This window comes from Martes martes, assembly GCF_963455335.1.
Source record: "Martes martes genome assembly, chromosome: 3".
NCBI lineage: Eukaryota > Metazoa > Chordata > Mammalia > Carnivora > Mustelidae > Martes > Martes martes.
The window spans coordinates 67,108,706-67,134,103 of NC_137890.1; the positions used below are offsets into that span (position 1 = coordinate 67,108,706).

General features: G+C 42.6%; 1 protein-coding gene across 1 annotated transcript in view; it reads left to right on the top strand.

Moving 5' to 3' along the window:
• Positions 1 to 25,398, top strand: part of DCLK1 (doublecortin like kinase 1) — a gene marked incomplete at both ends in the record, with an annotated part of 337,256 nt that overhangs the window by 176,492 nt on the left and 135,366 nt on the right. Inside the window, one exon of the mRNA XM_080799560.1 lies at positions 551 to 650. Within this exon, the coding sequence (XP_080655686.1) occupies positions 551 to 650 (100 nt within the window). The remainder of the gene's footprint in view (positions 1 to 550; positions 651 to 25,398) is intronic.

Genomic DNA, 25,398 nt, shown 5'->3' on the forward strand with positions numbered 1-25,398 from the left:
ATCTATTTTGTTATTCCTTTTACGAGGATTTCTACTTTTCTTTCAACCGGAGGTAGAATGAGTCTAAAGGAGATCATTGTATTTGTATTATGATACAGATAATTTTCTTCAGTAGTTACCCCAAACAGTGATCGCCGCACGTCTACTGTATTTGTTGCTAAAATCAGACATTGGCTTTTATTGCCATCGAGGAATATTACATTCAAATGAATAAAGGGGTGTTCCTTTCCCACGTGTCGTGTCGCTGCATCCACTCTGTTATGAAAATAGAGAGCTCTTACCTCATGGCCTATTGATATGTCAAGTAATAAATGTGACAGTTACTGGTTCTATTTTCCCTATCCCGTCTTCCTGCACAACTGAAATGTAACATGTTTCTTACTAGTAACAGATGCTGGAAACCTTCTTTTGAAATTCCTCTGGAGAAGCTGTCCTGTTGATTCCATTAGATGTGGGAAGTGGCTTTATGCAGATGTGGGCTTGCAGGGATGCAATGTTGTAATTGCTGTTTTGCCGACCCCTTGCTGAGTGCCATGCTTTTCTCTTGTAGGTGATGTGCCTTCAGGACTTTTTTGGTGACGATGACATTTTTATTGCATGTGGACCGGAGAAGTTCCGTTACCAGGATGATTTCTTGCTAGATGAAAGTGGTAAGGAAAAAAAAAAAAAAAGTTCAAAACCAGGGGAAATTTGAGGCAGCTTTCCAAAATGAGCCGCACCAGGCCAAGATTATGTCAACCCCAGAGCTACCAAATCAGTTTCAGATCCTCGCCCAGCATGTCTTTTTCATATCTCGAATTTCTTTGATTTTTTTAATATAGAAAACAGATGAAATGATAATTGGAAAGGTTAAATCATTCAGAAGAGTAAATTACCAATGGCTAATTTATAACCACTTAGTAACTAAATTGATGTTTTATAGAAAACCAGGATGCAGATTCCTACGTTTTTAAATTCTCTGTTTTTGTCAACATGTGTAGTTGAGAGATTGTGATCATAAAATTATTGAGTGTGTTTCTAGGTGGAGCTTTCCCTAGCCTCTTCTGGTTCCTAACTGGGAGAGTGGCCTGGCATCATCCCTTTTCCTTTAACTACTACCGAATTTGTATGTCATTAGCATCTGTGAGGGAACAAAGAGGAGGAGGGTAGCATCCTTCGGTTCAAATTGAAATGTGATTGTAATAGATGAAGAAGAGACAGTTGATTAAGAGGGAAAGAACTGTCTCAAGAAATGAATATGAAAGGTTGTGACTTCAAGAAAGATTCTTTTCTGATGCTATAGTCATTTCAGAATCTTACCAGCATCACAGGAAAGATTATTGCCCTGACAGAAGAGACCTCTCCTTAATCATATTACTTCTAATTTAATTAGGGGAATATTACATATTTATGGACAATTCAGACACTAGGTAGTTGGAAATGCTTTTTGAAGTGGTAATGAATTTTCTGCTTAAATGCATGCAGAAACAAATTAGTGAGCTTTTGATGAAGGGGATGGGAAACACTTGAGCACTGACAGGATTGGATAAGTGATGTGATATTGGGGGTCCCACCCTCCCACGGTTGAAGCACGTTCCTCCGGTATCTGTATTAATACATATGTATGTAGATCATCTATATGCATTTAAACCTAGTACAATTATTTTATCATTTAAAAATGACTTAGGGTGTGTGGGGAGGGATAGAAATAAGAGAGATTGCCCCTGATTGTGAAAACTTTAAATGCCCAGTGAAAGTACATATATGATATAATATGTTAAATAGATAGTTAATATGACAGAAGTGTCATTTGAAGAGATTTAAGTTATTTTGGTTCAAAGAACCTGACTGGAAGGTATCTCTTTCTCTCGAAAAAACTTTGAATACATTCCGTCTTTATCTCAAGTTTATGTGCCCTTTGGGAGCAAAGATACTATGAAAATACACCAGCACAGGGAGCCCTCAGGAAGGGCTCTCCCCAACCCACCTCTTCCTTCTACAGAATGAGACAGCCTTGCCATTTTGTGTAGAACAAGAGAATGTTAGGAGTCAGGCGAGAACCCACAGCACAGTTTTGAGGAAAATAAACTGCCTTGACTTTCAATTTAAAGAAAATATCTGCTTCTGATAGAACAATCTGAAGGAACCATGCCTTCTGAAATGAAAGTTTCATTTGTTGCTTTGGTAGGAAACAACCTGTCAAATTCCAACTGGAATATAGTTCAGTTTCAAAGCAGCACTGTGGACCTGGGGCTGCCAAGGCCTCTATCCAGCCCCCAGGTAAACTTGGGGTCTCTCCCCAGCCTAGCCCCCTACCAGTGAAGGCCCTGGGCTGGGCTTTCCCTTCCCTACACTGTGCTCTCACACCAGACACAGAAGCCTGTCCTATTCCCCACCGACAGCAGGCAGACGGGCTCTCTGGAAAGTACAACAGAAAAAAGTACCAGAAAATCCATTGTGATTTCTCTTGAGAATCCTTTCTCATTAAAAAGAATGCAGGCAGAGAGATAGACAGATTGATATCCGCACACGTGCGTAATGGTGCATGTGCACACAAGTGAATCACAACACCTAGCCCATCACGCATGGTTTGGCACTTGGAAAGACCACTTCAAACTATTTCAGTGAGAAAGTCAGGACTTCACGTTCTTACCCCTGATGAATATACCCTAACCATTTCTTGGTGTGAAATCCATTTGCTGAGTAACAGTGTCCTCCCGCATCCTGAGAGAAACACGTGGATTGGGGGAAGGGGGTAGAGAAAGAATCTAAATTGAGATTTTACTTCCTTGGATGAACTTACTCTGAGACTAAATTCACACATTGACAACTGCAATTTCCCTGTTGCTTGTACAGCATGTTCTAGTGCTAATGTATTAAAATTTGAATCTTTTTTTAAGTGCTCTGAGATGATTTATCCCAGCTTATCTGTACTTGCTAAATGGTATTTGCACATTGAGGCTTCATTTGGCCTGTTCCATAGTAGCTTCCTAAAAGGAGTCTCGGCGGGGGGTACAGACATCTTTGGAATTAATACTCAAGCAGGGCTGTGATTGATTTAATGGCATCAAGAAATGGCCTTTTGCCACAAGGCAGCACTTTTATTTTATCTTTCAAAATTAACCCAGCTCCCGGTGTGCTCAGGATTAGCAATAATACATCCCCCTAATTACTGCTGGGAGAGCTCCTGGAGACTGCTCATAATGTCTTTCCAATGAGGAATTCTGCCATCATAGACTTATATTTCATGGGCTACACTGGACCCAGATCAATATTAGAAGCTACGAGGGAGGAACCTTCCTCCCCTAAATTCTCACATGGAAAGAAAAAAAAGGCCAAAAAAAAAAAAAAAAGCCTTCCTTTTTCCATCCTGAACTGTATCTCATTTTAGCGATATCGTCATCAATCAGTGGAATCTTAGCACCTTCGAAAAATGGTGGCTACAGCACTATATATAGAGACAGAGAGGCCAACAGCTCCTTCCCCTGCATGGGCTGCTGTCTCATTTAGAATGATGAAGCACAGGCAAGGAAAATGCCAAATTGGAGACAGGAAGCTTAACATAGTTTTGCTTATATATTGATGATAAACTGACGAATTTGTGATTTTTGGTGCCATTAAAAAGTGACAGGATTTTGTTGAGAAATGCCTATCTCTCACCTGGGGGGAGAGGAAGTTAAGTCCTTGGTGAGGTGAGGAGCCTGTCGCAGCATATTACCTTCTGTCTGCCTCCCCCGCCCAGCCTCAAGCCAGCACCCCCAAACTTGCTTGGCCAGTTTATTCACCCATGTACCTCACTCCTGCTGGGCCTGCCACCTGCTCAGGAATCTAAATATCTCTCTCACTCTCTCTTTTTACCAGTTCCTGAGTGCTCTTGATTCTGATGTTAATAGGTATTACTTCAAACTTACACATTTCTGCATAGATGTTGTATGAGTTTCCTAAGCCTGCTGTTAACCAGTCACCATGAATTGGGTGGCTTCCAACAACAGAAATTGATTCTTCAACAGTTCTGGGGGCCAAAGTCCGAACTCAAGGTATAGGGAAAATCTGTGCTCCCTCTGACGGCTCTGGATAAGAATCCTTCAAAACTATAATACTAGCTCCTGCTGGTGGTTGGCTTGGGATCCTTTGGCTGCTACTGCAGCATTGCTCTAGTCTCTTCCTTCAACCTCATGAGGCTTCTCTGTCTGTCCGAATTTCCTTCTTCTTATAAGGACACCAGTTATTGGATTAAGGTCCGTCCTAACCCAGTATGACTTCATTTTAACATGGTTACATCTGCAGAGACCCTATTTCCAAATAAGGTCACATTCACAGGTACTGGGGTTAGAAGCTCAACCCTGGTACCTGTGAAAAGAACATATCTTTTGTGGGACACAATTCAACCCACAGAAAGATGTTTGAGGTTGTCTGGATTTTAGTTGAACTTGAGTTACAAGTAAACTCACTTTTATTTGTTTGTTTTGACCTGTCTTTCGATTTGTGCTGTTATAGCTCTATATTGATGAGTAGAAGACATAGACAAGATTGCTGTGACAAGACTTCCCTCTTTTGGCCTTTTGTAGGTAGGGTCACTCACCTGGGGTGTCAGAAGAATGCCCTGAAATGGTCTGAGAAGTGTACTGGTCAGCAGTGCATTTCACAGAACCTCTCTTGAAATCCTTCTGAATAAGATAAAAATATATGGTCTGAAGGCCATGGGATGGCTGTATTTTTAGTTGATAGAACTGGCCTGTCCAAGAAGTACTCATTTACAGATCGATGTCACTGTGTTGGAGGAGATGGCTATTAGAATTGACCCAAGAGGTCCCTGAAGGGAGGGACTGTTTGTGTGCTAAGAGTCATGGCAATAAGGTTATTCCTTGGATTCTGTATAGTTTAATGTGACTAGAAATGGCCATTTGAGAACGCGGGTGGTGTGTGAATGAAATTATCTGGTAGGAAAGCAAGGATCCACAAGGATTTTAGCGGGATGGATTGTATCCAAGAAGATAAAATTGAATTGGTATTAACAAAAAGTAGTGCTTTAGGTATTTTTTCACTGAAAAGAATGCCAGTTTTAAACCAGCTTAGTCAGGAGTAATGTACTTTTAACAGGAGAACGTGTGAACATTTTAGTTGACTGCAGGCTTCTTGTGAGATGTGGCTCATTTGCGGTCTGGATTGTAGGCATGTCCTATGTGACAAAACCTTTCAGCCCCTCTGATTGAACATGGCAAATGTTGACTGAAGAAAGAAGTTAAAATGAATAAATGTTCTTCAAAATTCACAAAACTATTACAGAAGTCTAGTAAGTATAGTGTAGAAGAATAGACAAAAAATAATTGGGCTTTCACATAATTTTTGTAAGTTGGTAGCATTCATACTTTCGAAGTTACGAAAGTTCACAAGTGCACTAAGACTTTTAGGATACAGTAAGTGTGTGTCCATGTGTGTGCATAATGTCCTGTTTCTGGGGAATGCCAGTCCAACTTCTCCCTGCACCAGACACCCCCATCTGGAATGCAATGTTCTTCTTGGGTATGTGATTCTAGTAAGAACGTTTCCTTGGCTTCTCTTATGGACCCCCTGGTATTGGGTGCCCAGAATCCACTTGGCAAACATCTCTAGAAATACTCCATCATGACTACATTCCAGGGACCCGTGTCCTCAATGAGAGGAGGCAGAAGTTGTATTAGGCACCATTCACTGAGCAATGTTCCCTGCGTGTTTTCCCAACTCTGGGTGGTAAGAAAATGGGGTTAAAACCAAGAATAGTAGAAACAGTATGTGAGTAGAGTTAGAAGTCTGGTGTAGTTAAGCTCCATGTCCTGCTTGCTGTGTGGTCTTTGTATCTCCCAGCCTGCTTCCTATTCTGTGAAACACCTTTTTTTCCTGGGTTGTAATGGACCTCAAATGAGATAATAAATGTCAAAGCACGTTCAAAACTGTGTTCCTTATTACTTGGTGAATGATGTTAGTGAATGACACTTCAGCTGAAATATCCCTTCTAGCGGACTGCAGCTGGGCTCAGCCACATACATTCATTTGCAGGGCTTAATTGGAGGCAGATGTCACCAAGATTTGGTTTGGGTGCTCTTTAGAACCAAAAAGCAATTATCTATTCCTTTCTTCCCTCTCTTAACTTTAATTCCTGTGGAGGAGGTAAGAGGGAGTAGAGGGACCTTGGAAAATTTCCGCTCTTCTCTGGAGGGAATCTCTGGAAGATTAAACCAAACCACATTTATATCCAGTCAGACTTTGCAAATGGACCACGTTTAGGGATCCCAGCCTGGATGTGCCAAAGGACTTGGGTCAAAGGGATTTTGGGTGGCCCACTGCCCTGCCCTGGGCCTGGTGATGCTGGGAAACTACAAGGTCATTGTGAATACCAGGAAAATGCTCAGAGTCTGGATAGAGACCAGGCCTCCTCACACAGTGGGTTTTGAGTTACTGCTAACAAAATTCATTCATTCTTTCATGCATCCATTCATTTATTCAATAGGCTAAGCTAACTTAGCCTGTGCCAGGGAGTATGGTAGGCACAAATAACTATCAGCCTTGACGTATGAAATATGACCCATTGTATGACTTTTAATATTGCCTGTGTCAAAAGATGTCAAAGAAAAAAAAAAAGATGTCAAAGGATCTCTGGTACTGAACTTTGACTCAAAATATTACTTGGTGCTCATTGCTATAGTGTATTTTATTCCTTTGGAAAAATATTGTGGGGAATGACTAATGGGGTCACAACAGACGGACTTCTCTTTTCGAATTTAAATTTTAATTGAATTATATGACCAGTTTAATTTGAATCTGGGGGCAGATTTCTTTGAGGTGCGTAGTACTTTGTGCTACAATATTTTATTGTTTCAGTAAATGTTAATTCTGGGAATGTGTAGTTCTTACTTAGAAAAACAAAACTAAGCGATAGCTGTCTTATTGAATAATGGCCAAGTTTCTGTGACATTTCATTGTTGCGCAGAAAATCTGGTGTAATCTTAACTGCACTGATTTATAGAATGCAGGCCGATGTTTGAAATAGAGGGTTTTACGGTTTTTGTTTGTTTGTTTGGAGTCCCAGAGAGCACATTGGTAATGTGCTCTGCTCTCCTTAGCAGGTTCCCATTCGCCTCTCAGCCGTGGTAAAGCTCGAGGGGTTTGTCCACAAGAGCTACACTTCAGCCCATGCCTAAATATAAAGTTCCCCAGAACATAGTGATATTTCCAAATTTCATAGCTGCCAAGCTACGGAGACATATAGAGTATTATCTTTTGGAGACAAGCTCTAACTCCAGCACAAGCTAGTTCCTTTGCTACAAAGAGATGATTTTCTACTCAGGAAACCAAGACACTGTATAACACATACAGTCTTTCCTTTACACCTTCTCTTCTGGTCCGCACAGGCTTCCTTTTATTGTATTTAGTCACAGTGACACCTGAATTGTTGACGCAGAAATACCCTGCACATATAACATTGGCAATGAGTGCCACGCAGTGGGAGTCTTGGAGGCCATCAGCTGGCAGCCCTGCCCGGGGCAGAAATCCCCCACACGCCATTGCGACAGCTGCTCATCCTTCCCCAGCTAGAACCTTCTGTCTTGCAGCTTACACCCATTTGAGAAGGCCAATCCCCCTGTCCACCAGTGCTGATTTTTTTTTTTTATAAGTTCTTTCTTGTTTAGGGGCCCCAATTAATCTCTCTCCAGCTTGTATACAGAGGTCCTGATTCTGCCCTTTGGGGTAATAAATACCACCCATTGCCTTCATTCGCAGAAGATGAGCTGGTGTCATAGACCATGGGGACGATCCAAGTCATTCACTGTACACTATTTTATTTGCCTTTCCTTCTAAACCGAAATGTCTCTGTAACTTCTTCCCTCCTTCTCTCATGTTTCAAAGAACAGCCTCTTGTTCTTTCTAAAGGCAAATGCAATGTTCTTGATTCTGTCTTCACTCTTCTTTGTGACCTTGTCTTATCAGTGTTCCTTTCCTATCCTCCATGGGAATTTGTTATTTTACCCTATCTTCGCTGTCTCTTTCTTTTCAAACTGCAGCCATGACTAAATTTCTGCTCTCCTCAAAGGGCCTTCAGTCATCTCTATCATCTAATCAAGCCGTAGTGCCCTTTCTTTCTCTGTCAAACAGCTTTAAAAGGCAAAATTACTAAAAAACTTTTTTTAAAAAAGAGCAAAATTACCGCCCCTGAGGCCTCCGTGTCCTCATTCTGACTCACTTTTTATATGTCTTTTTTTTCATTAAAAAATTGTCTTCTACTAGCCTTTTAAAGTTATGTAGTGGTAGAAGTTCTTTTGCTACTGTGTGGTGCTGAGGCACAAATCTCAACACTTTCCTCTTCCCTCCTGAGGTAGTAAAAGGTATTATGGACTCTTCTAGCTACAAATCACCGTCTCAATCTAGAAATGAAAATCACTAGTCCCAGGCAATAGTCATTCAAAACTGGAATTCTTTTCCCATACCCACCCTGGGCCCAGTGTGGTCAGTCCCTTCTCTGAGGGAAAAAGGTAGGGTTCTCCTTTTTCACTTACCTCCTCCCTGTTGTTTTGATCCTTTCAGGGTTGGAACAGAGAAGGGTAGAAAGGAGCAGGGTGATGAGAAAGGGGAGGTGGGGAGTCCTTACGTGACAGCACTGTTGTAAGATGGCTTCAGGCTCTCTGGGTTCCACAGATGTTATATTAAGCCAACTTCTCTCCTGGGTGTTTTTATGGGTTCTTCAGGGACTCTCACTGGGAACATTCCTCTCTTCTTCTTTGATGTGGTCAGTTCAGTTTCTTCCAGTTTTGGGTGTTTCTCCCTTAGTCCTTGTTTTCCAGAACTCCCCCTGTTGGCCTCAGATGATCCTCTTAGGAAGAATTTAAATTAGCTCCTTGCCAACTCACACCCTCAGATCCATCAACACACTCACATGTCCTTCCCCTCGACAGCAACACTCCATGCAACCAGGCCTCCTTTACTCTGCTGTCAGTGGTTCTCCAGTGAAAGCCGAACACTCAGCCGCCAGAATGTTATTCCCCTCTCTCTGCAGATGACACTGACCGGTCTCTTCTGATCTCCAGTGAAGCCCTACCTGAGATGAAGAGAAGTATCTCCCCTCTTTTGGAATGAGGGAATTCATAGCACAGCTCTCTCTGAAGAAGTCCTTCTTAGAAATCCCCTTTCTCTCTGAGAACATGATGCCTTTTTCACTTTTGAAATGGGTAAGAAAACTAAGGCATGTAATTTGTTCAGATCTACTTTGAAATTTCTAGAAAGTGATCTACCTCACAGTTTACTTTAGTGTCTGACACACATCCCCTTGCAGGCTGGGCAAAATTTCCATTTTGAGTCCTGTGACATTTGTGACAGGTCCATAAACAAGGATAACCTTCAAATCACTATACCCAATGCCCCCCCCCTTTTTTTTCCTTCTTCCTTCCCAACTTCTTTGTGGCATTAGACACTTCTAAGGACTCCCTCTTTGAAATTCTCCTCTCTTGTCCTTCATGGGGTTTTGCTGTTCTGGTCTTTTGCCTCCCTTCATGACTGCTCCTGAGCTCCTTTCAGGTTCGTTCTGCCATGTATCCCTTAATAACTGTTCCTGAAGATTCATTCCTCAACCCTTTTTTCTACTTAATTACTTTCAATTCCTAGCCAAGTTCATCTACCTTAATGGTTTCAGCAATGATGGTTATGGTGGACAGTGACGGTGACAAATGGCAACCAGATGGTACGCAATAAGCAAAGTCTTTGAAGTATGTATAATTTTCCCAATTTTACAATTAAGGAAATTAAAGCTTTGATGATAAATAATTTGTCCAAGGCCACACAGCTAGTTCGTGTTGAACGCAGAGTTCAAACCTAAGTCTGTTTATATTTGACAATACATTCTTACTCTCTAAGTATACCTTCTCTCAGATCTCCATCTCTAACCCTGATGCCTCTCAGGGGCTCCAGAACTATCTTTCCAACAATGCTGGTGGGAATTTCCTTATGGGTTATTCCACAGCCGACTGAAATTCAGCATTTCCCACAATTGGACTCATCATCTTCTGAGTCAGTTTTATCCCTCCTTCTGTGTTTCCTATATTAGTTCATGGCATCAACATTCTCCTTAATACCAACGTTACAAAACATGGAGGTGTCTTTACTTCCCCTCACCTTTACTCCTCACCTCCCACATTTTGTCGCCTGCTTTCAATGCCACCACCATTATTTTAAGTCCTTTCCTCATAATCTCTTGCTCAGACTCCTACAGTGATGCTTTCATTTGCTTCCCTGGCTTCAGTCTTTAATTATTCCATGAATTTGTACACAGGTTGACTCTCCTATATTCCCTTCAATAGCCGTCCACAGTCCAGAGACTCCTTGGCATATCATTCTAGGGCAGTTGTAATTCAGCGTAATTGTATTTTTCCAGCCTTATCGTTGCTTTATTCCTCTTCTGCACTCCAGCCACGGTATTATTTGCTGGCCTCCCAAAGCCATTTATTTTTAGTATCTCCGTCTCTGCTCATACTGTCCCATCAACCTGGAATGCTCTTCTTCCTTTTCCCCATCACCACCCAGCAAACTCCCTTTTGCTCTTTGAAGTTCCGTTCAAAAGTTCCCTTCCTCCATCTTGTTGGTTTCCATCAATTACTGACTTCTCATCCTTTTGACAGATATTTATCTCATTTAATCCCCAGAAAAATTCTGAGTGTTGCTTTATAAATAAAAAACACCAAGTTAGGATGAGTTAAGAAGCGGCTGAACGTCACATGCCCAGTGGGTAACAGGGTTGGAATGAAGACTGGAGATCCCAGACTCTTTTGTTTTCATCTTCCTTAATTGTTAGTGCCTTGAGGTTGGTCCCCTGTATCGCCAATCTCTGTATCCCACAGCACCTATCACAGTGCTCTGAATCTCGCAAAAGCTCATGAGATGTTAGCTGAGTTAGTGAATGCAGACGGGGTCTACTCTACCTGTCAACCTTGTAGACGCTTGAGGACTGAGACTCGACACTTCCCCAGAGCTGGTTTTTCCAAACCTGTTAGGAAAGTTCTTTCAACTGTTGCTCTTAAGACCCTGATTTCTTATCTCTGAATACTCTTCGGTCACCAATATCCTCCTCAAAATAAACCCAGAACTGAATGCAGTACTCCTTGAAGGCTTCCAGTAGCAAAGAGAATACAACTTTATTTAATAGAGGCATCAAACTTGTTCAAATGCAGTCGAACTGTGATTATGGTCTCTTTAAGCACCAGCCAAGCAATGCGGGCTCATGGTTAACTTGCGGTCAGCTGAACTCTCTGGGGCTTTCTGATGTGTTGTCAAGCCAGGTTCTACTTGTTTAAATGCATAGCTGAACCTCCATCCAGTACTTTAATTGTATTCATGCCAGAGAGCGCCTTATTAATTTTAGTCATTAATTCTGGCCATTTAAGAGCCTTACGCATCCAAATTCTGCCTGAGGACAAATAACAGCAGAGGACAGAGTTGAAATAAGGTCTCTCTGATTTCTAGGTCCTTGCCCTTCCCAATAAGTTATGCTGCTGGGGACCTTTCTAGCTAAAGATCAGTAGCGTAGCTGCCTGAAAGCTCTCAGGCAAGAAGAAAAAGAAATGAAAAGCTATGATAACCTTTCTGTGTGTCCTTAGGGATGGCAGTGGCAGGGCAGCCTCAGGCCCAATGGCCAGCTTTGGCTGGGCCATTCTCTTTCCTCAGCAGGTAACAGTCCTATAAATGAGGACAGGTTCTTTTGTCCCCTGCACTGACCAGCACATGCCTCCTCCCCACGCACCCCCAGTACAGGAGAGTGCGGATAGGACTTCCCTTCCAATGTGCGTCCATGGGCCACATGCACTGAGGGTTTTGTGCCAGTTTGAAATCTGCCAATTCAATCCCCCAAACCAAGCACACGTGAAGAGCCCACTGTGTGTCAGGCATTCCTGGCGTTTAAACAAAGGAGTTCTGGAAGGTTAAATATCTACTTAGGGAAAGCAGATGAAGTGAACATTATTGTGGAAAAAGACTTGATGTGAAAGTAATTCTGAAATCTAGTTCCAAACTTGAGTAATAATTTGATATGTGTGTGGATATAGGTTGTCTCTCTAGATTTTCATTATTGTAAGTGTTCTGAGTGACTGGAATATAATAAGATATTGATGTTATATGACTCTTTGCTGCCTATAACTTGATTTTCTTTCACGATAGCTCTGGAAAAGAAACAAATGGATAAAACTTTTAGTAAAAAAAAAAAAAAAGATCATGTGGGTGACTTATCCTTATGTTTCAGTAGGCAGAATCCTTGAAATCATGAGTCCAGCTTTTCTTGGAGACCTAAAACCGAGCCGAATAAGAATTTGTCTAAATTCATATGAGTCTTAATTAAATATTCAGAACAAAGCCAAAGAAAAGCAGCAGCCTTGTCAAGAAGTGCCAGGAATGGAATTGAAAGAAGCCATACCTATAAGCTCAGGGCAGGGAGGTGAGAAAGCAAACCATAGTCAAGAGGTCAGGGTGAAAACTGGCATCGTCCTGATCAAAGACAAAATCAAGCTCGGCATTTAGTTTCACTATTAAGGTACTCGAGGGCCAACTGATCCAATGAATGCCTTTTGTTCGCTTGTGGGGTGTCCCACCGACATGACAGCTGGGACATCTCGCTGATATGACCAGTTTTCACTGGTATTGAAAACTGAGGTTATAAAGCTTTTGAGTTTGTTAATTCTGGAGGACACAAAATTTCTTCTTTTATAGATTTGCCTCTCAATCTTTGTGTCAACTTAGATAACTTACATCTTAATACCTTATTTTGGTGTCCATTTCATACTTGATAGCCTTTCAACTGAATTATTTTAAAAGAATAACATTAGAAGTCAGAAGTTAGCTTACATTATAATTAATTTTAAAAACCTATGGAAAAATGAATACTGCTCTTTCTTCTTACTTAAGTGAGATTTAAAATCTTCCCATTTGCAGTGGGTTTTCTAAATATAAAGATCAGGTTAGCTTAATATACTAAGTAGCGAGTTAATAGACAGTTAACATGAATTCAATTTATTGTATCACTTATATGTGTGTGTGTGCGCACATAGGTATAGATTCTACCCAATTTGGCTAATATTTGGTGAATACCTACTATGTGCCAGGCACTGTTCTGAGTACTAAGCATTTAACAGTGAACTAAAGAGAGAAAAATTCTTGCCCACTTGGAACTTATTAGAAAAGGAAAATATTTACTAGGCAAAATCATAAGCAAATTACATAGCGTATCAGAAGATAAGGAAAGAGAATGAAATAGAGAAGGGAAGTGTGGGTTTGGGATGTGGGAGGATGGGGCGGGGGGTGCAGTTGTAGGTAATGTAGTTGGAGAAGACTTCAGTAAGAAGGCAGCATTTGAGCAAAGGCTTGAAAGAGGTGAAGGAGCCAGCCATGAAGACCCCAGAGGAAGAGTGTTCCGGGCTAGGGTTAATAGTGCAAAGAGCCCGAGGTGGCCAGGTGCCTGATGTAGAGCTGGGAAGAGCTCTATAGTAGCAGGTGGTCTGTAGGACATTAATGACCCGGAGTCAGCTCAGACTTCACAAGGTTAAGGGCTTGGTCCTTAACCACAGCAAGACCATCCTAATTTCAGATGCTAGCTGCCAGTTCAGGGGTCCCCAAGCCATCCACACTTCTGACCAACTGGCTACAAATTCAGGGGTTCCCACACTCCCCTCAGGTTTAATAGTATGGTGGAACAACTCACAGAACTCAGGAAAGTGCTATGCTATCGTTATGATTATAGTTTTATCATAAAGGATGTGATGAGGACCAGCCAAATGTAGAGACACATAGGGCAAGATCTGAAAGGGTCCCAGAGGAGAGCTTCCATGCTCTCTCCCTGAGGAGTCAGGACACATCACCCTCCTGGCACATTGATGTGTTCACCAACCAGGAAGCTCCACTGAATTCGACATACAGGTTTTATTGGGGATTCATTACCCTAAGCCTGGTTGATTGACTCATTGGCCACATGACTGAACTCAGTCTGTAGCTCTCCTACTCATAGGATGTCATATGGTTATCACATGGCTCAAAGCCCACCCCACCCCTCATCACAGGGTTGGTATGACCAACCCCTACCTTGGGTCATCTTTATAGCTTAAATTCAGATGTGACTTGAGGGACCTGCCATGAATGACATGGACATTCCTATCACTTGGGAAATCCCACAGATTTAGAATCTCCCTCCCAAGAATCGAGGAAGAAAACAGACACATTTTTTAAAATTATTTTTTTAAAGATTTTATTTATTTATTTGAGAGAGAGAGAGAGAGAGAGAGAGAGAGAGGAGGAACACGAGCAGTGGGAGAAACAGGGGGAGAGGGAGAAGCAGATTCCCTGCTAAGGAGGGAGCCCAACATAGGACTCAATCCGAGACACATTTTTTTTTTTTTTTAATGTAACACGGACCCTGTCAAGATCTCAGAAAACATTCAAGCTGATTGTGTAATGATAACTATCCCAACCACTTATAATGAGGAGAAAATGAGCAGAGAGTAGCAAAAACAATGAGCTTATCGAAGACTTTGGATCTTTGCAAACAGAGAAAGGCAGCATGACTAGCTCCTAACCCAGAAGGGGCAGACCAACCCCTCTCATGGGACACTCCCATCTCAGAAGTTGATTTCTATACAGGAAGTCATCGAAATATTTTAATAACTGTGTGGATGGTCCGTTCTTGCTGAAACCTGCTAAATGAGAGGGACTTGGGGCATGAATCATCTAAAAATGCACATAGTGCAAAAATCCCTTTCATCTTCTTGTTGAGCATACTTTGTATCTCATACTGTACATTCCCTTCAGACAGATCATTTGGGAAGATTATTCTGCTTGGTAAAATTCCTAGTGGTTAGATTTGAAAGAATCTTTGGGAGTGTTTTGTTCAGTTCCTCCATTTCCTATGTGAGGAACTGGAGGGGAATTAAGTTGACTGGCCGAAGTCAACCAGCATGCTCGTGTTAGAGCTGAGGGAGGCTCAGAGCCAGGTTGCTGAAGTCCAGTCTCAGACTCGTTCCATTGTGTGAGCTTGCTTCAGTAAGTCAGTTGATGCCTCGACCTTGGCCTTAAATGCATCCTCAAAAGAGCACCAACCTTGGAGAAGAAGGGTCCTGCCCTTACCACCTGAGTGATCCTGAACAAGTACTTAACCTTTCGGAGTCAGTGTCCACTGGAAAAATGGAGACCAAAGTAGCACCGTCAGAATAAGTTGCCATGAGGATTAAATGAGATGATGTGGGTGAAAATCACATTGCAAAGCTGTAACGTAACAGGCAAATGTTACGATGTGGTATTATCATTATTATTTGGTTGCTTAGAAACCCTCATCTCTTGGTTAAAGTAGAACAGATTTTATTTATTTATTTATTTATTTAAATTTTATTTTATTTTTTCAGTGTTCCAAGATTCATTGTTTATGCAGCACACCCAGTGCTCCATGCAATATGTGCCCTCCTTCATACCCACCACCAGGCTCTCCCAACCCCCCAGCCCCCTCTTCCTAAAACCCTCAGTTTGTTTCTCAGAATCCACAGTCTCTCATGGTTTCCCTCTGATTTCCCCATTCACTTTTCCTTTCCATCTCCTGATGTCCTCCATGTTATTCCTTACGTGGGACAGATTTTAGTCTTTGTTTTAAACTATTGAAAAGTATTTATCGGAACGTATGTTAGTGGATATGGGAGATGCCAATTTATGATAAAACTAATTTCACCACCAGCAACCCCCTCACAGAAAGAGGCCGTCCACGGTCAGCAGCAGCACTTAATAGAATCAGACTGGAAAACTGTATGAGATCCGTGTAGCAACCAGAAGAGGAAGGCTCAGACTTCAAGCATGTAATGATGCACTTTTGAGTAAAATAAGACTCTTGAGGTTCCCTGACATTGAGGTTAGATTTGCAAATAGTTCTTTCCATCTGGCTAAGAGACTCTGATGTTGTGCCGCTCTCTCCTAGCTCCAGGTACCTAACTTCAAAGAGAAACTGCAAGTTTAGGTCAAGCATACCATTCTTCAGGTTTCTAGCATGGAAGACACTAACGCAGAAGAGGGCTACATAGCTTGAGGTCCACATATAGTCATATAAGCTATGGTATCTGCTTGCTTTGTTCTCCGCACACATACAATTAAAGCCCATGTACATAAACTGATCTGCCAGCAAATGTAACAGAACAATGAGAGCTATCCAAACATCAACAGCAAAAAACATGCAAAAAATTATTTTTGACTTAATGATAAAAAAATCACATTCTTTTAATCAAAAAATGCATTGGACGTGGCTGTGTACAAGTTAAAATACATTTTAGAATGGCATTCAACTTTTTCTTAACCTATTTTGCAGCTCAAGAAAAGTATTCTATAAACTGAGAGATATCATGATTTTTAAAATGCCCTTAGGATGTCTCTCTTTATTTAGACTGATCCTATAGGCTAGTTAATAGATGGCATTGTTTCTGCAGTTTTGCCTTAACATGGGGAGAGCATTAACATATTTTATATAGTCTTTTAAATCTGCTGCAGCTAATTATGTAATTTCTCATCTTTGGTTTGAAGCCAGCAGCAGGACTCTGTTTGAATTATTTAGAGTGATGTTAATTCTCTCGCTTAACTATCTCTTTTCTAGCAGTTTGCAAAGGAAGCTGGGCCCAAGATGCCCATGGCAGGGTCACTTTGGAAGAATTCTAGGCAGCATCTCTCAGCCACTCCTCTGTCTAGCAGACTTCCAAGGAGGACAGAAGGAGGGCCAGCCTCTAGCACATTCGCTCATCTATGAGGTTGCCAATTAGGGCAAGGGAAGCTTTGAGTCTAAAATTATTTGCTCGCTTTAATTTTTGGTGGTGAATTATTAGCGAGCAACCACTCAATTGTAGTGGATGGTTTTAAAAAATATTGTCCAGATTGGGGGTCAACATCTTTGTCTGTAAAGCACCAGACCGAAAATATTTTTGGCATAACAAACTACATGGTTTTTGTTGCAGCTTTTTGGTTTTACCGTTGTAGTGTGAAGACAGCCACGTAAACACGTGAGTGTGGCTGCATTTTAAGAAAACTTCGTAAGAACAGGCTGTGGGCTGGATTTGGCTTGCAGGCTGTAGTTCGCTGAACCCTGGTCTGAAACCATTGAAGTTTAGTCTTCTGGGGAATGTGCTTTTTGTTAGATAGAATATTTTCTCTCCTAGAAAAATAAGCATTTCATGCCAGGTATACACACATGCACACACAATTCGCACCCACAAGCCTTCAATTTTAAAAAGTTCTATATCCCCAAAACTCCTCTGTGGATCCAGGTCAAGAACTCTTGATCTAGGTGGTATTTTCCTGACAAGAAGCCTTTCTACTGACCTCCTGGATATGCCAGGATAGCCATTCCTTAAAAAAAAAAAAAAAAAAAAAAGATTTTGCTTCTACTTGCCTCACTTAAGAAACTCTGGACTTTAATCAGACTCTAGAGTTTATCTGGAAAACACAGAAGTCCTGCACTGGAAGGAGCAGTGACATACACTGAGAGCCTTGAAGGGAAGAAGTCATGGACATGTTGGAAAGATAGGGGGGTATATGTGGGAAGAGATGGGGGTCAGAGGCAGTCGACGTGTGACACTGAAGTAAAGAGTGGGGGGACTCGAGCGTGGGCCTGTACTTTTAGACATGGATGCAATACCCATACTCCTTATGACCCCTCTTGCTCTGTCCTGGCCCACATTATTCTCTCTTTTTGTTAGAACAGGGGCTGGTCTAACATCTACATTTGTTCTGCTTTTTCTTTTTCTCTCATTGTCTATGGGTGTTCGTGTCAAGATTCCCTGAAGTTATTGGGATATTTTTGAAGGCAAGGGGCTAGTATTGTTTTTTTTTTTTTTTTAGTCCCCCAATGTGGGGCTCAAACTCATAACCCCAAAATTAAGAGCTGCATGCTTTTCCAACTGAGCCAGCCAAGCACCCCAAGGGGTAGTATTTTATACTCTCTTTTAGCTCCCCAGTGCCCAACACTCTTATCTTTGTGCCTCACTTCCCCTTCCCCAGTCTCCCCTCTACACCCAACCTCCAGACATACCAGACCCTTGTTGTGTATGTGGCCTCTGTGTGTGTATCCCCACTGTTCACTTGGCTCCCCCCTCCCACTCTACCTGGTGAATTCTTGGTCATCCTTTAAGACCCAGAGCAGGAGGGCCCCCTCTGAACAATCTCCTGCAACCTCCCCAACCTCGACGTGGCACTCACGGCTGTCCCTTGTGTTTTCAGCACTTGATGCTCCAAAGTTTGTGACCCAGTCACAGCCGATTGTCATTGTTTGCATCCCTGTTGGTCCACTTGAGGAGCCCATGAGCAGAAACACAGCCCAGGCACTCACTGTCTGTAGAGTAAATGGCTGGACAGACAAATGGTGGGTCCTCAGTAAGCGAGTACTTATTGGTTGAGGGTAACTACAAGATAGGAGGAAGGAAAATAGGAAAATAACTTTAAAAGAGGAGAAAATGGATAAGTATATTTATTTTCTAAGTATTTTCTAAGACTATCCCATCAACACTTCTCCTTTTTCGACTTAAGGGTAATTTTTTTTTTTAAGATTTTATTTATTTATTTGAAGGAGAGAGAGTGAGTGAGAGAGAGAGAATGAACAGGGGAAGGGGGAGATGCAGACTCCCCGCTGAGCAGGGAGCCCGATGTGGGGCTTAAACCCAGGACCCTGAGATCATGACCTGAGTCGAAGGCAGTTGCTTAACCGACTGAACCACCCAGGCACCCCAACATAGTGGTAATTATAAAGAGAAATGTGTTGGACCAAGTAGGATGCAAGTGAGGCTGTGCTGTCCTCATGAATTAGCATCGCTGGGGCAATATCTGCCCTCTTCTGCACAGACACTCCTCACACAAGGGCTCCCACGTTCTGGCCACCCGGTGATGTTGTCGCTGTAAACTAAAGTGGTACAGCTTGCTGAAGGAGACAGGAGGTGAGATGTGGGAATCAGTTTTCCGGAAGTGATGGTCATGGGGTGGTGATTTGTTCACGCTCTGTGGCAGGTGGCCCAAGCCCTGGCATGACTACTAGGATGACTACTACGCTTGGCTCTGAGGGAGGTCTCCCTACTTGAATCTGTTTGACTTCAAAGGGACTGCACCTCGGACCAGCTCAGATGGTGTTCTATCATCAGTACTACTGACTACCACCAGGGTTGGATGGATACAAAGCCCTAGTGTCAGTTTAACAAACAGGTAGGCTTGAGTATGGGTCTTCATACTACAGGCTTCCTCCCAAGTCAAAGGCTAGCGGTAGAATGGCACAGTGGCTAAGTTCATGGGCTCTGGATTAACTGTTTTCAATCCCAGCTCCAACGCATACCAGCTTAACAGCTCTGTGCATCAGTTTCCCCCTCTGTAAGTTATGGCTTCCAATCATCTGTACCTCATAGGCTTTTTGTAAGACTTAAATAAATAGACTGCGTAAAGAAGAGTGCCAAGTCAAAGGAATGCTCAATAAATGTTTATTCTTGTTAATGCTATGTAAACTTGAATTTGGTACCTCTAGAGTTCTGCTTCTTAGAAGAACACTGTAATAGCATATGCAGTAGACAGAGGGTATGCTGATAGAACTCTCCAGCTATTACCACTGGGCTACTAAATCTACAAGGAGTTGAACCCTAGACACACAAACATTTAGGAACATGAAGCATTAGTAGACCCCTGAGGGTCTTTTCTGGCTTTCAAGGGCATACTTCACAGAACTGGCACCCTTCCTGGACAGTTATAGGAGACTTCTAACACACTGATGCCCTGGAAATTCAGCCATTGCAACATATAGAAATACATAGCATGGAAACATTGTTGCTACCACTACTTCTAATAATAAAGTAGCTGCCACCCTTTACTGACTGAATATTGTGCTACACGGTACGTATTCATTTATCTATGGTATCTCTAATTTTCTCAAGAAGATAGGAATGAGGAATTTGAGGGTCAGAGAAACAATAAAAACTCCCCAAGAACACACAGTTAGTATATGGCAAACTGGAGTATGATCCCAGATCCGTCCGCCCCCACCCCCTAACGCGTTGTCTTTGCCATGAGGCCATCACTTACTGGGATCAGTTATAGCTCTCAGGGATTTAAAAATTGGCCAAAATATTTATTGCATGGCTTTTAATTAATACAAAAATGTAGCCTCTGTTTAATTATTGTTCTTTTTGCTTCTGATGTTCAAAGAGAACAGAGACCTGAAAGATACCTCACTGTCCTTTTCCACAACACAGTCTAAGGCTGTGCTTCCTGCTCACAGACTATGACTCACTGGTGAATCAGGGGGCTGAGCCAGCCCGTGTCCTTTATGTTTAGTGCCACCAGCTTTATCATTTATCTTCTAGACTCTCTGCCCCCCCACTGCTCTCTCGTAAGAGTCCCGACGCCCACAGCATCAATTGTCTCCTCCTCCATAATGTTTCTGAGGCCAAGGGCAGCCCACCAGGTCCTGGCTGTCTTCCTGGTGACTCAGATGCCCTTTAAACAGCTCAGGGGAAAGGTCATGAAATAGTCAGGCTGGGGGCGTCTTGGACTCAGCTCTGGAGCTAGGTTAGGAGTCTGGGTTCTTTTCTGAAGCAGACTAGAGTGTGACTTCACACAGGTTCCTTGATCATTGTCTAAGGTCCTTCCTGGCTGTCCTCATCTGTTCACATTTCTTTTCGATCCTCGTGCAGAACTTCAGGAGATCTTCCAAGCTGCCTTCCCTTCCTGCAGTCTTACCCTCTTTCACAGGTTCATTTACTGGCTTGGCCACTCGACCTATTCACTTCTCTTAAGTTCCCAATTCATAGCAGTTACTGTACTCCTTTAAGGAGCCAGTGTAGAAGCCCCGTCATTTTTAGGAACAAAGGGAAGATGACTGGGCTTTCCATTTCTTTTTTCTTTTTTAAAGAAAATATTTTATTTATTTATTTGACAGGTAGAGACACAGCAAGAGAGGGAACACAAGCAGGGGGAGTGAAGAGGGAGAAGCAAGCTTCCCACTGAGCAGGGAGCCCGATGTGGGCCTCGATCCTAGGACTCTGGGATCATGACTTGAGCTGAAGGCAGAGACTTAACAACTGAGCTGCCCAAGTGCTCCTGAGCTCTCCATTTCTGAAGTCTGGTGTTGGAGTTCCATTCCTGTGTATCGGTCCATGAGGCAACTGCTTGTCAGGTCTGAAGCAGTTGGTGCACAGGGACAAGCCAGGAGGTGCCCGGGGATGACCATTGGCTTTGATGTCACTGGGGTGACTTGAGGCTCTGTGACTTCAGGAAGGTGTCTAACAGCTCAGAGCCCCTTTCTTTGTAGATTTTTTATGGGGATTGAAAAAGGTAACACACACCAAGCATTTGGTGTAGTCTTTGATCTGGATCAATGCCTAATGAATGTCAATTTCCTTCCATCTCCTTCCATTCTCTTACTGTGTTAAAGTTCCATGCTATATTAATAATAATGGAAAGCATGCAGTTTTATGTTCCTTACAACTTGGGAAGTGCTTTTATGTGTGTTACTTCCTGGTGTCCTCACCACAAGCTTGTATAGAGATGGAGGGTTTTGGTTACATTGTACAACTGAAGAAATAGATTCAGAACCCAGATCTGACTTTAGGTCAGTGCTCCATTCTGTGTCAAACAGCCAATTGATGGATATTTATTGATCATCTGCTAGAGGTTCAACTCTGAGTTTGGTGCTATGCAGAGGGTTTAGAGGACACAGTCCCTCTCCCCCTGGAGATCGTGGGTGATAGGGGCTGAGAAGATGACAGACAGAAGATAGGTAAAACATGCTGCCATCACCCCAAGAAATATTTATGTGTGCAAGGCTGTGAAATTACAGGACGTAGTACTTACTTTTGAAAATGTGAGTCCTTTTTTTCTGACACTTTTGTTCATATGGATCTTAAGAGAAACAGAGTTTGAATGTGAGGCTGGATTCTGCTCAAGTCATGATTAGAAGAAGCAAACAAATAAAACCTCCAGCTGTGTGTTTCAAGGGCAGAGGAGGGGTTCTAGCCTTGATAAATTTTTTTGGTGGTTAGAGTTCATCTTCATTAACGAGGTCATATAACATGTTCAGGGCGGTGGGCATGCTATTCCTCTACTCATTTTTACCTCCTACCCAACATATTCAATTCCAAAAGTCAGTTTCTAGTCCAGAAATCTGGTGCTTTCATGAATACCATTTTCTCCCAGTTCCAGGAGTGACAACTTTATCCCTGGATCTTCCCAAATGTTTTTAAATTCTTCTTTCGTTCTCTGAGTCACACCGCAGGAGCCTCTTAAATACCTTTATTCCTCTCTTCCTTCATTCACCAAGTATCCGTTGAGCACTCATTTGAGGCAGGCACTGTTCTAGGGGCTGCTACCACATTACTTAAAACAGACATGCCCTTTGCCTGGGGGACTTAAAGTCTAGTGTGAGGGACAGACATTAAATGAATAACTGTAGGAACAATGTGTACTATGATAAAGCAAATACAAGGGCTGTGAGACCATGCAGTGTGACCAAAGGTCTGGGTTTTGGAAAGGCTTTTCTGAGGATGTGGAAGGTAGCCGAGACCTGAATGAGTAGTAGGTGTCAGCCAAGCCACCGAGGGGGATGAATCAGTGAGTACAGTGTGGGCATGGTATGGTGCAGGGGAGCAGTGGCAGTGGGGTAACATTGAGTGATTTCAGGAGAGAGAAAGCACGTTTCAATACCAGAATTGAGGAATGGAGAGAAATCCAGAATGTTTGGAGTGGAGGGAAGAAAAGAAAAAATGGCGGGAAATGAGTTTGGGGCCAGACTGTGGTGTATCTTCTAAAACCATTCTAAAGACTTGGAACATCCTGGGAGTAATAGAAATCAAGGTAATGGGTGCCTGGGTGGCTCAGTCGGTTAAGTGGCTGCCTTTGGCTCAGGTCATGATCCCAGGGGTTTGGGATGCAGTCCCACATCGGGCTCCCTGCTCAGCAGGAAGTCTGCTTCTCCCTCTCCCACTCCCCCTGCTTGTGTTCCCTCTTTTTCTGTGTCTCTGTCAAATAAATAAATAAAATCTTTTTGACAGAGAGAGAGAGAGATCACAAGTAGGCAGAGAGACAGGCAGAGAGAGGGGGAAGCAGGCTCCCTGCTGAGCAGAGAGCCCGATGTGGGGCTCGATCCCAGGACCCTGAGATCACGACCTGAGCCGAAGGCAGAGGCTTTAACCCACTGAGCCACCCAGGCGCCCCCCCAACCCACTGCCTTTGTTTTTTTTTAAGTTAAGTAGGATTTGAAGAAAGGATCTCTTACTTTAAAAATAAAAAGTTTGCCATCGCTAGGATTTCAGTTGTTTGGCTTGTTGAGGGAGTTAAAGAACTGGTACCAGGTGCTGCCTAAGATGCTATAAGCCTAGAGAAGCCTTCCTGACTGGAAGGAAGGGTTATTTATTATTCCCAAAGAAATGAATCCACTAAGTCTAAATGTTAAGGCATTTTTTTTTTTTAATTTAAATCAGCAACAGAAATTGTTTACTTGTTTTTGAAACTCTTGGGAGAGAAAATTAATAGGAGAACTTGCATGGCATCAACCTTGACCATTTTCTGAATGCTTTCATATGAGTCTTACAGCTGCCTGTGAAGTAGGTCAGGCCAGCGGTTAGCCCATTTTGCCCAGCCAGTACTAGATGTAGAAAGGCGAGGCAATTTGCTCAGAGGTGCTGCCTGTCTTATTCACGGCTCTAATTCCTGTGCCTATCACAGAGTCATTCCCCAACAAGTGTTTGTTGAGCCAACTGAATGATTGAACATGGACAGTCAGTGATAGAGTTGGAATCCAAGCCCTTCGAAATGGAGGCTTGGGGAACCTATTAAGCGTCTGACTCTTGATTTCAACTCAAGTCATGATCTCAGGGTCATGGTAGCCAGGCCCTAGGCTTGGAGCCTGCTTGAGATTCTCTCTCTTCCTCTCCCTCTGTCCCTTCCCACTGCCCCGCCCACTCTAACTCTCTCTCTTTAGAAAACAAAAACAAAGGAAAGGAAAATGGAGGCTAATTTTATTATCCCCCTCTGCCTAAAGCATGGTCAGTGTCTAGTCAATGGGAAGCCACCACTGCTAGTGAGGTTAAATACAACAGCGGAAGTCAATTAACTTTTCGTGTTTCATCTATCAATTTAATGTTTAGAATGCCCTCTTCCGAGGGCACCTGGGTGTCCCAGTTAATTGTCTGACTCTTGATTTTGACTCAGGTCTTGATCTCAGGTCATGGGATGAAACCCCATGTTGGGCTCTGTGCTCAGCATGAAGTCCGCTTGTCCCTCTCCCTCTGCCCCTCCTCTCTCTCTCTCTCTCTCTCTCTCAAATAAATAAATAAATAAATAAAATCTTAAAAAGAAACAAACAAGGATGCTCCCTTCTGTCACATGAGCTTGACAAATCTCTCCGATATACGCACTCACTCTTCTGCATTTCAGGTTGGAACCTGTACAGTGTCTTAGACAATCTTTCTGCCAGGTATTAGCTCTTACTGTTACCACCTATAACAATGAAATGTTCCTTTGATTAAAAACCTTGTTGCAATTTATGGAGCAAATTTTATCTTGATTTGGAGGAAAGAGTCTACTTATTACAAATCTATTTGGTACATTTTTAGAAAGAAAAATTAAAATGTCACATATGAGTTCTTTGAGGATCTAGAATGGATTCATTCTTTTTGCTAGTCACTTGAAATTATTGCATTTTACTACGCCTGTTAAGAATAAGCATAGCATTTGACTGTAAGAATGTTTGGAGAAGAGAATAAAGATCTGTGGCAGGATTTGGACATGATCTCTGTTTGTTTTCCAGTCGGCCTGGCTTTAAGGAGCGCTAGCTGGCTTCACTACCTCTCGTTCTGGTAATCTCCTCAAAATCTGAAACGTTTGTCAGGCCAGTTGGGCAGTCTCCAGCCATCCGGAGAACACCTCTCAACTGAAGACTCCCCCTAGGAAAGTCTACACTAATCTCTGCTGAAAATATTCTCAGGATAACGAATTACTTTAAAAATGCCACGTTGCCATGGTACACGGAACATATGGGTGGAGGGTCATGCAGTTGGGATTCAAATGAGGTCTCCAGGTTCTAAGCTTTCATTGTCTTGCTGTTTTCAGTTTGTGCTTCGTTTGAAACACAGTGAGAAAACCATTTCGCCAGGCTTGTCTGGCTTGCTCTCTTGCCTTTCCTCCTCCTGGCAGCTCTGCCCTCTACCTCCTAAATTCCCACTGGTGTTCTGTTTTAAAAGCAGGCTGGGAATTGCTGGGAAGCTTTCCCACAGTGGGCACCGGCTGTGACCCCTATAAAGCGCCACTGACCGCAGGAAACGTGAACAGGTGATCTGAGAGCCACGACCTCAACAAACAAAGAAAACCAAACAAAAACCCTGCCTCACTGGGCAGACTAGCTGTTCTAGTTTTGTTTAGTTATAGTTA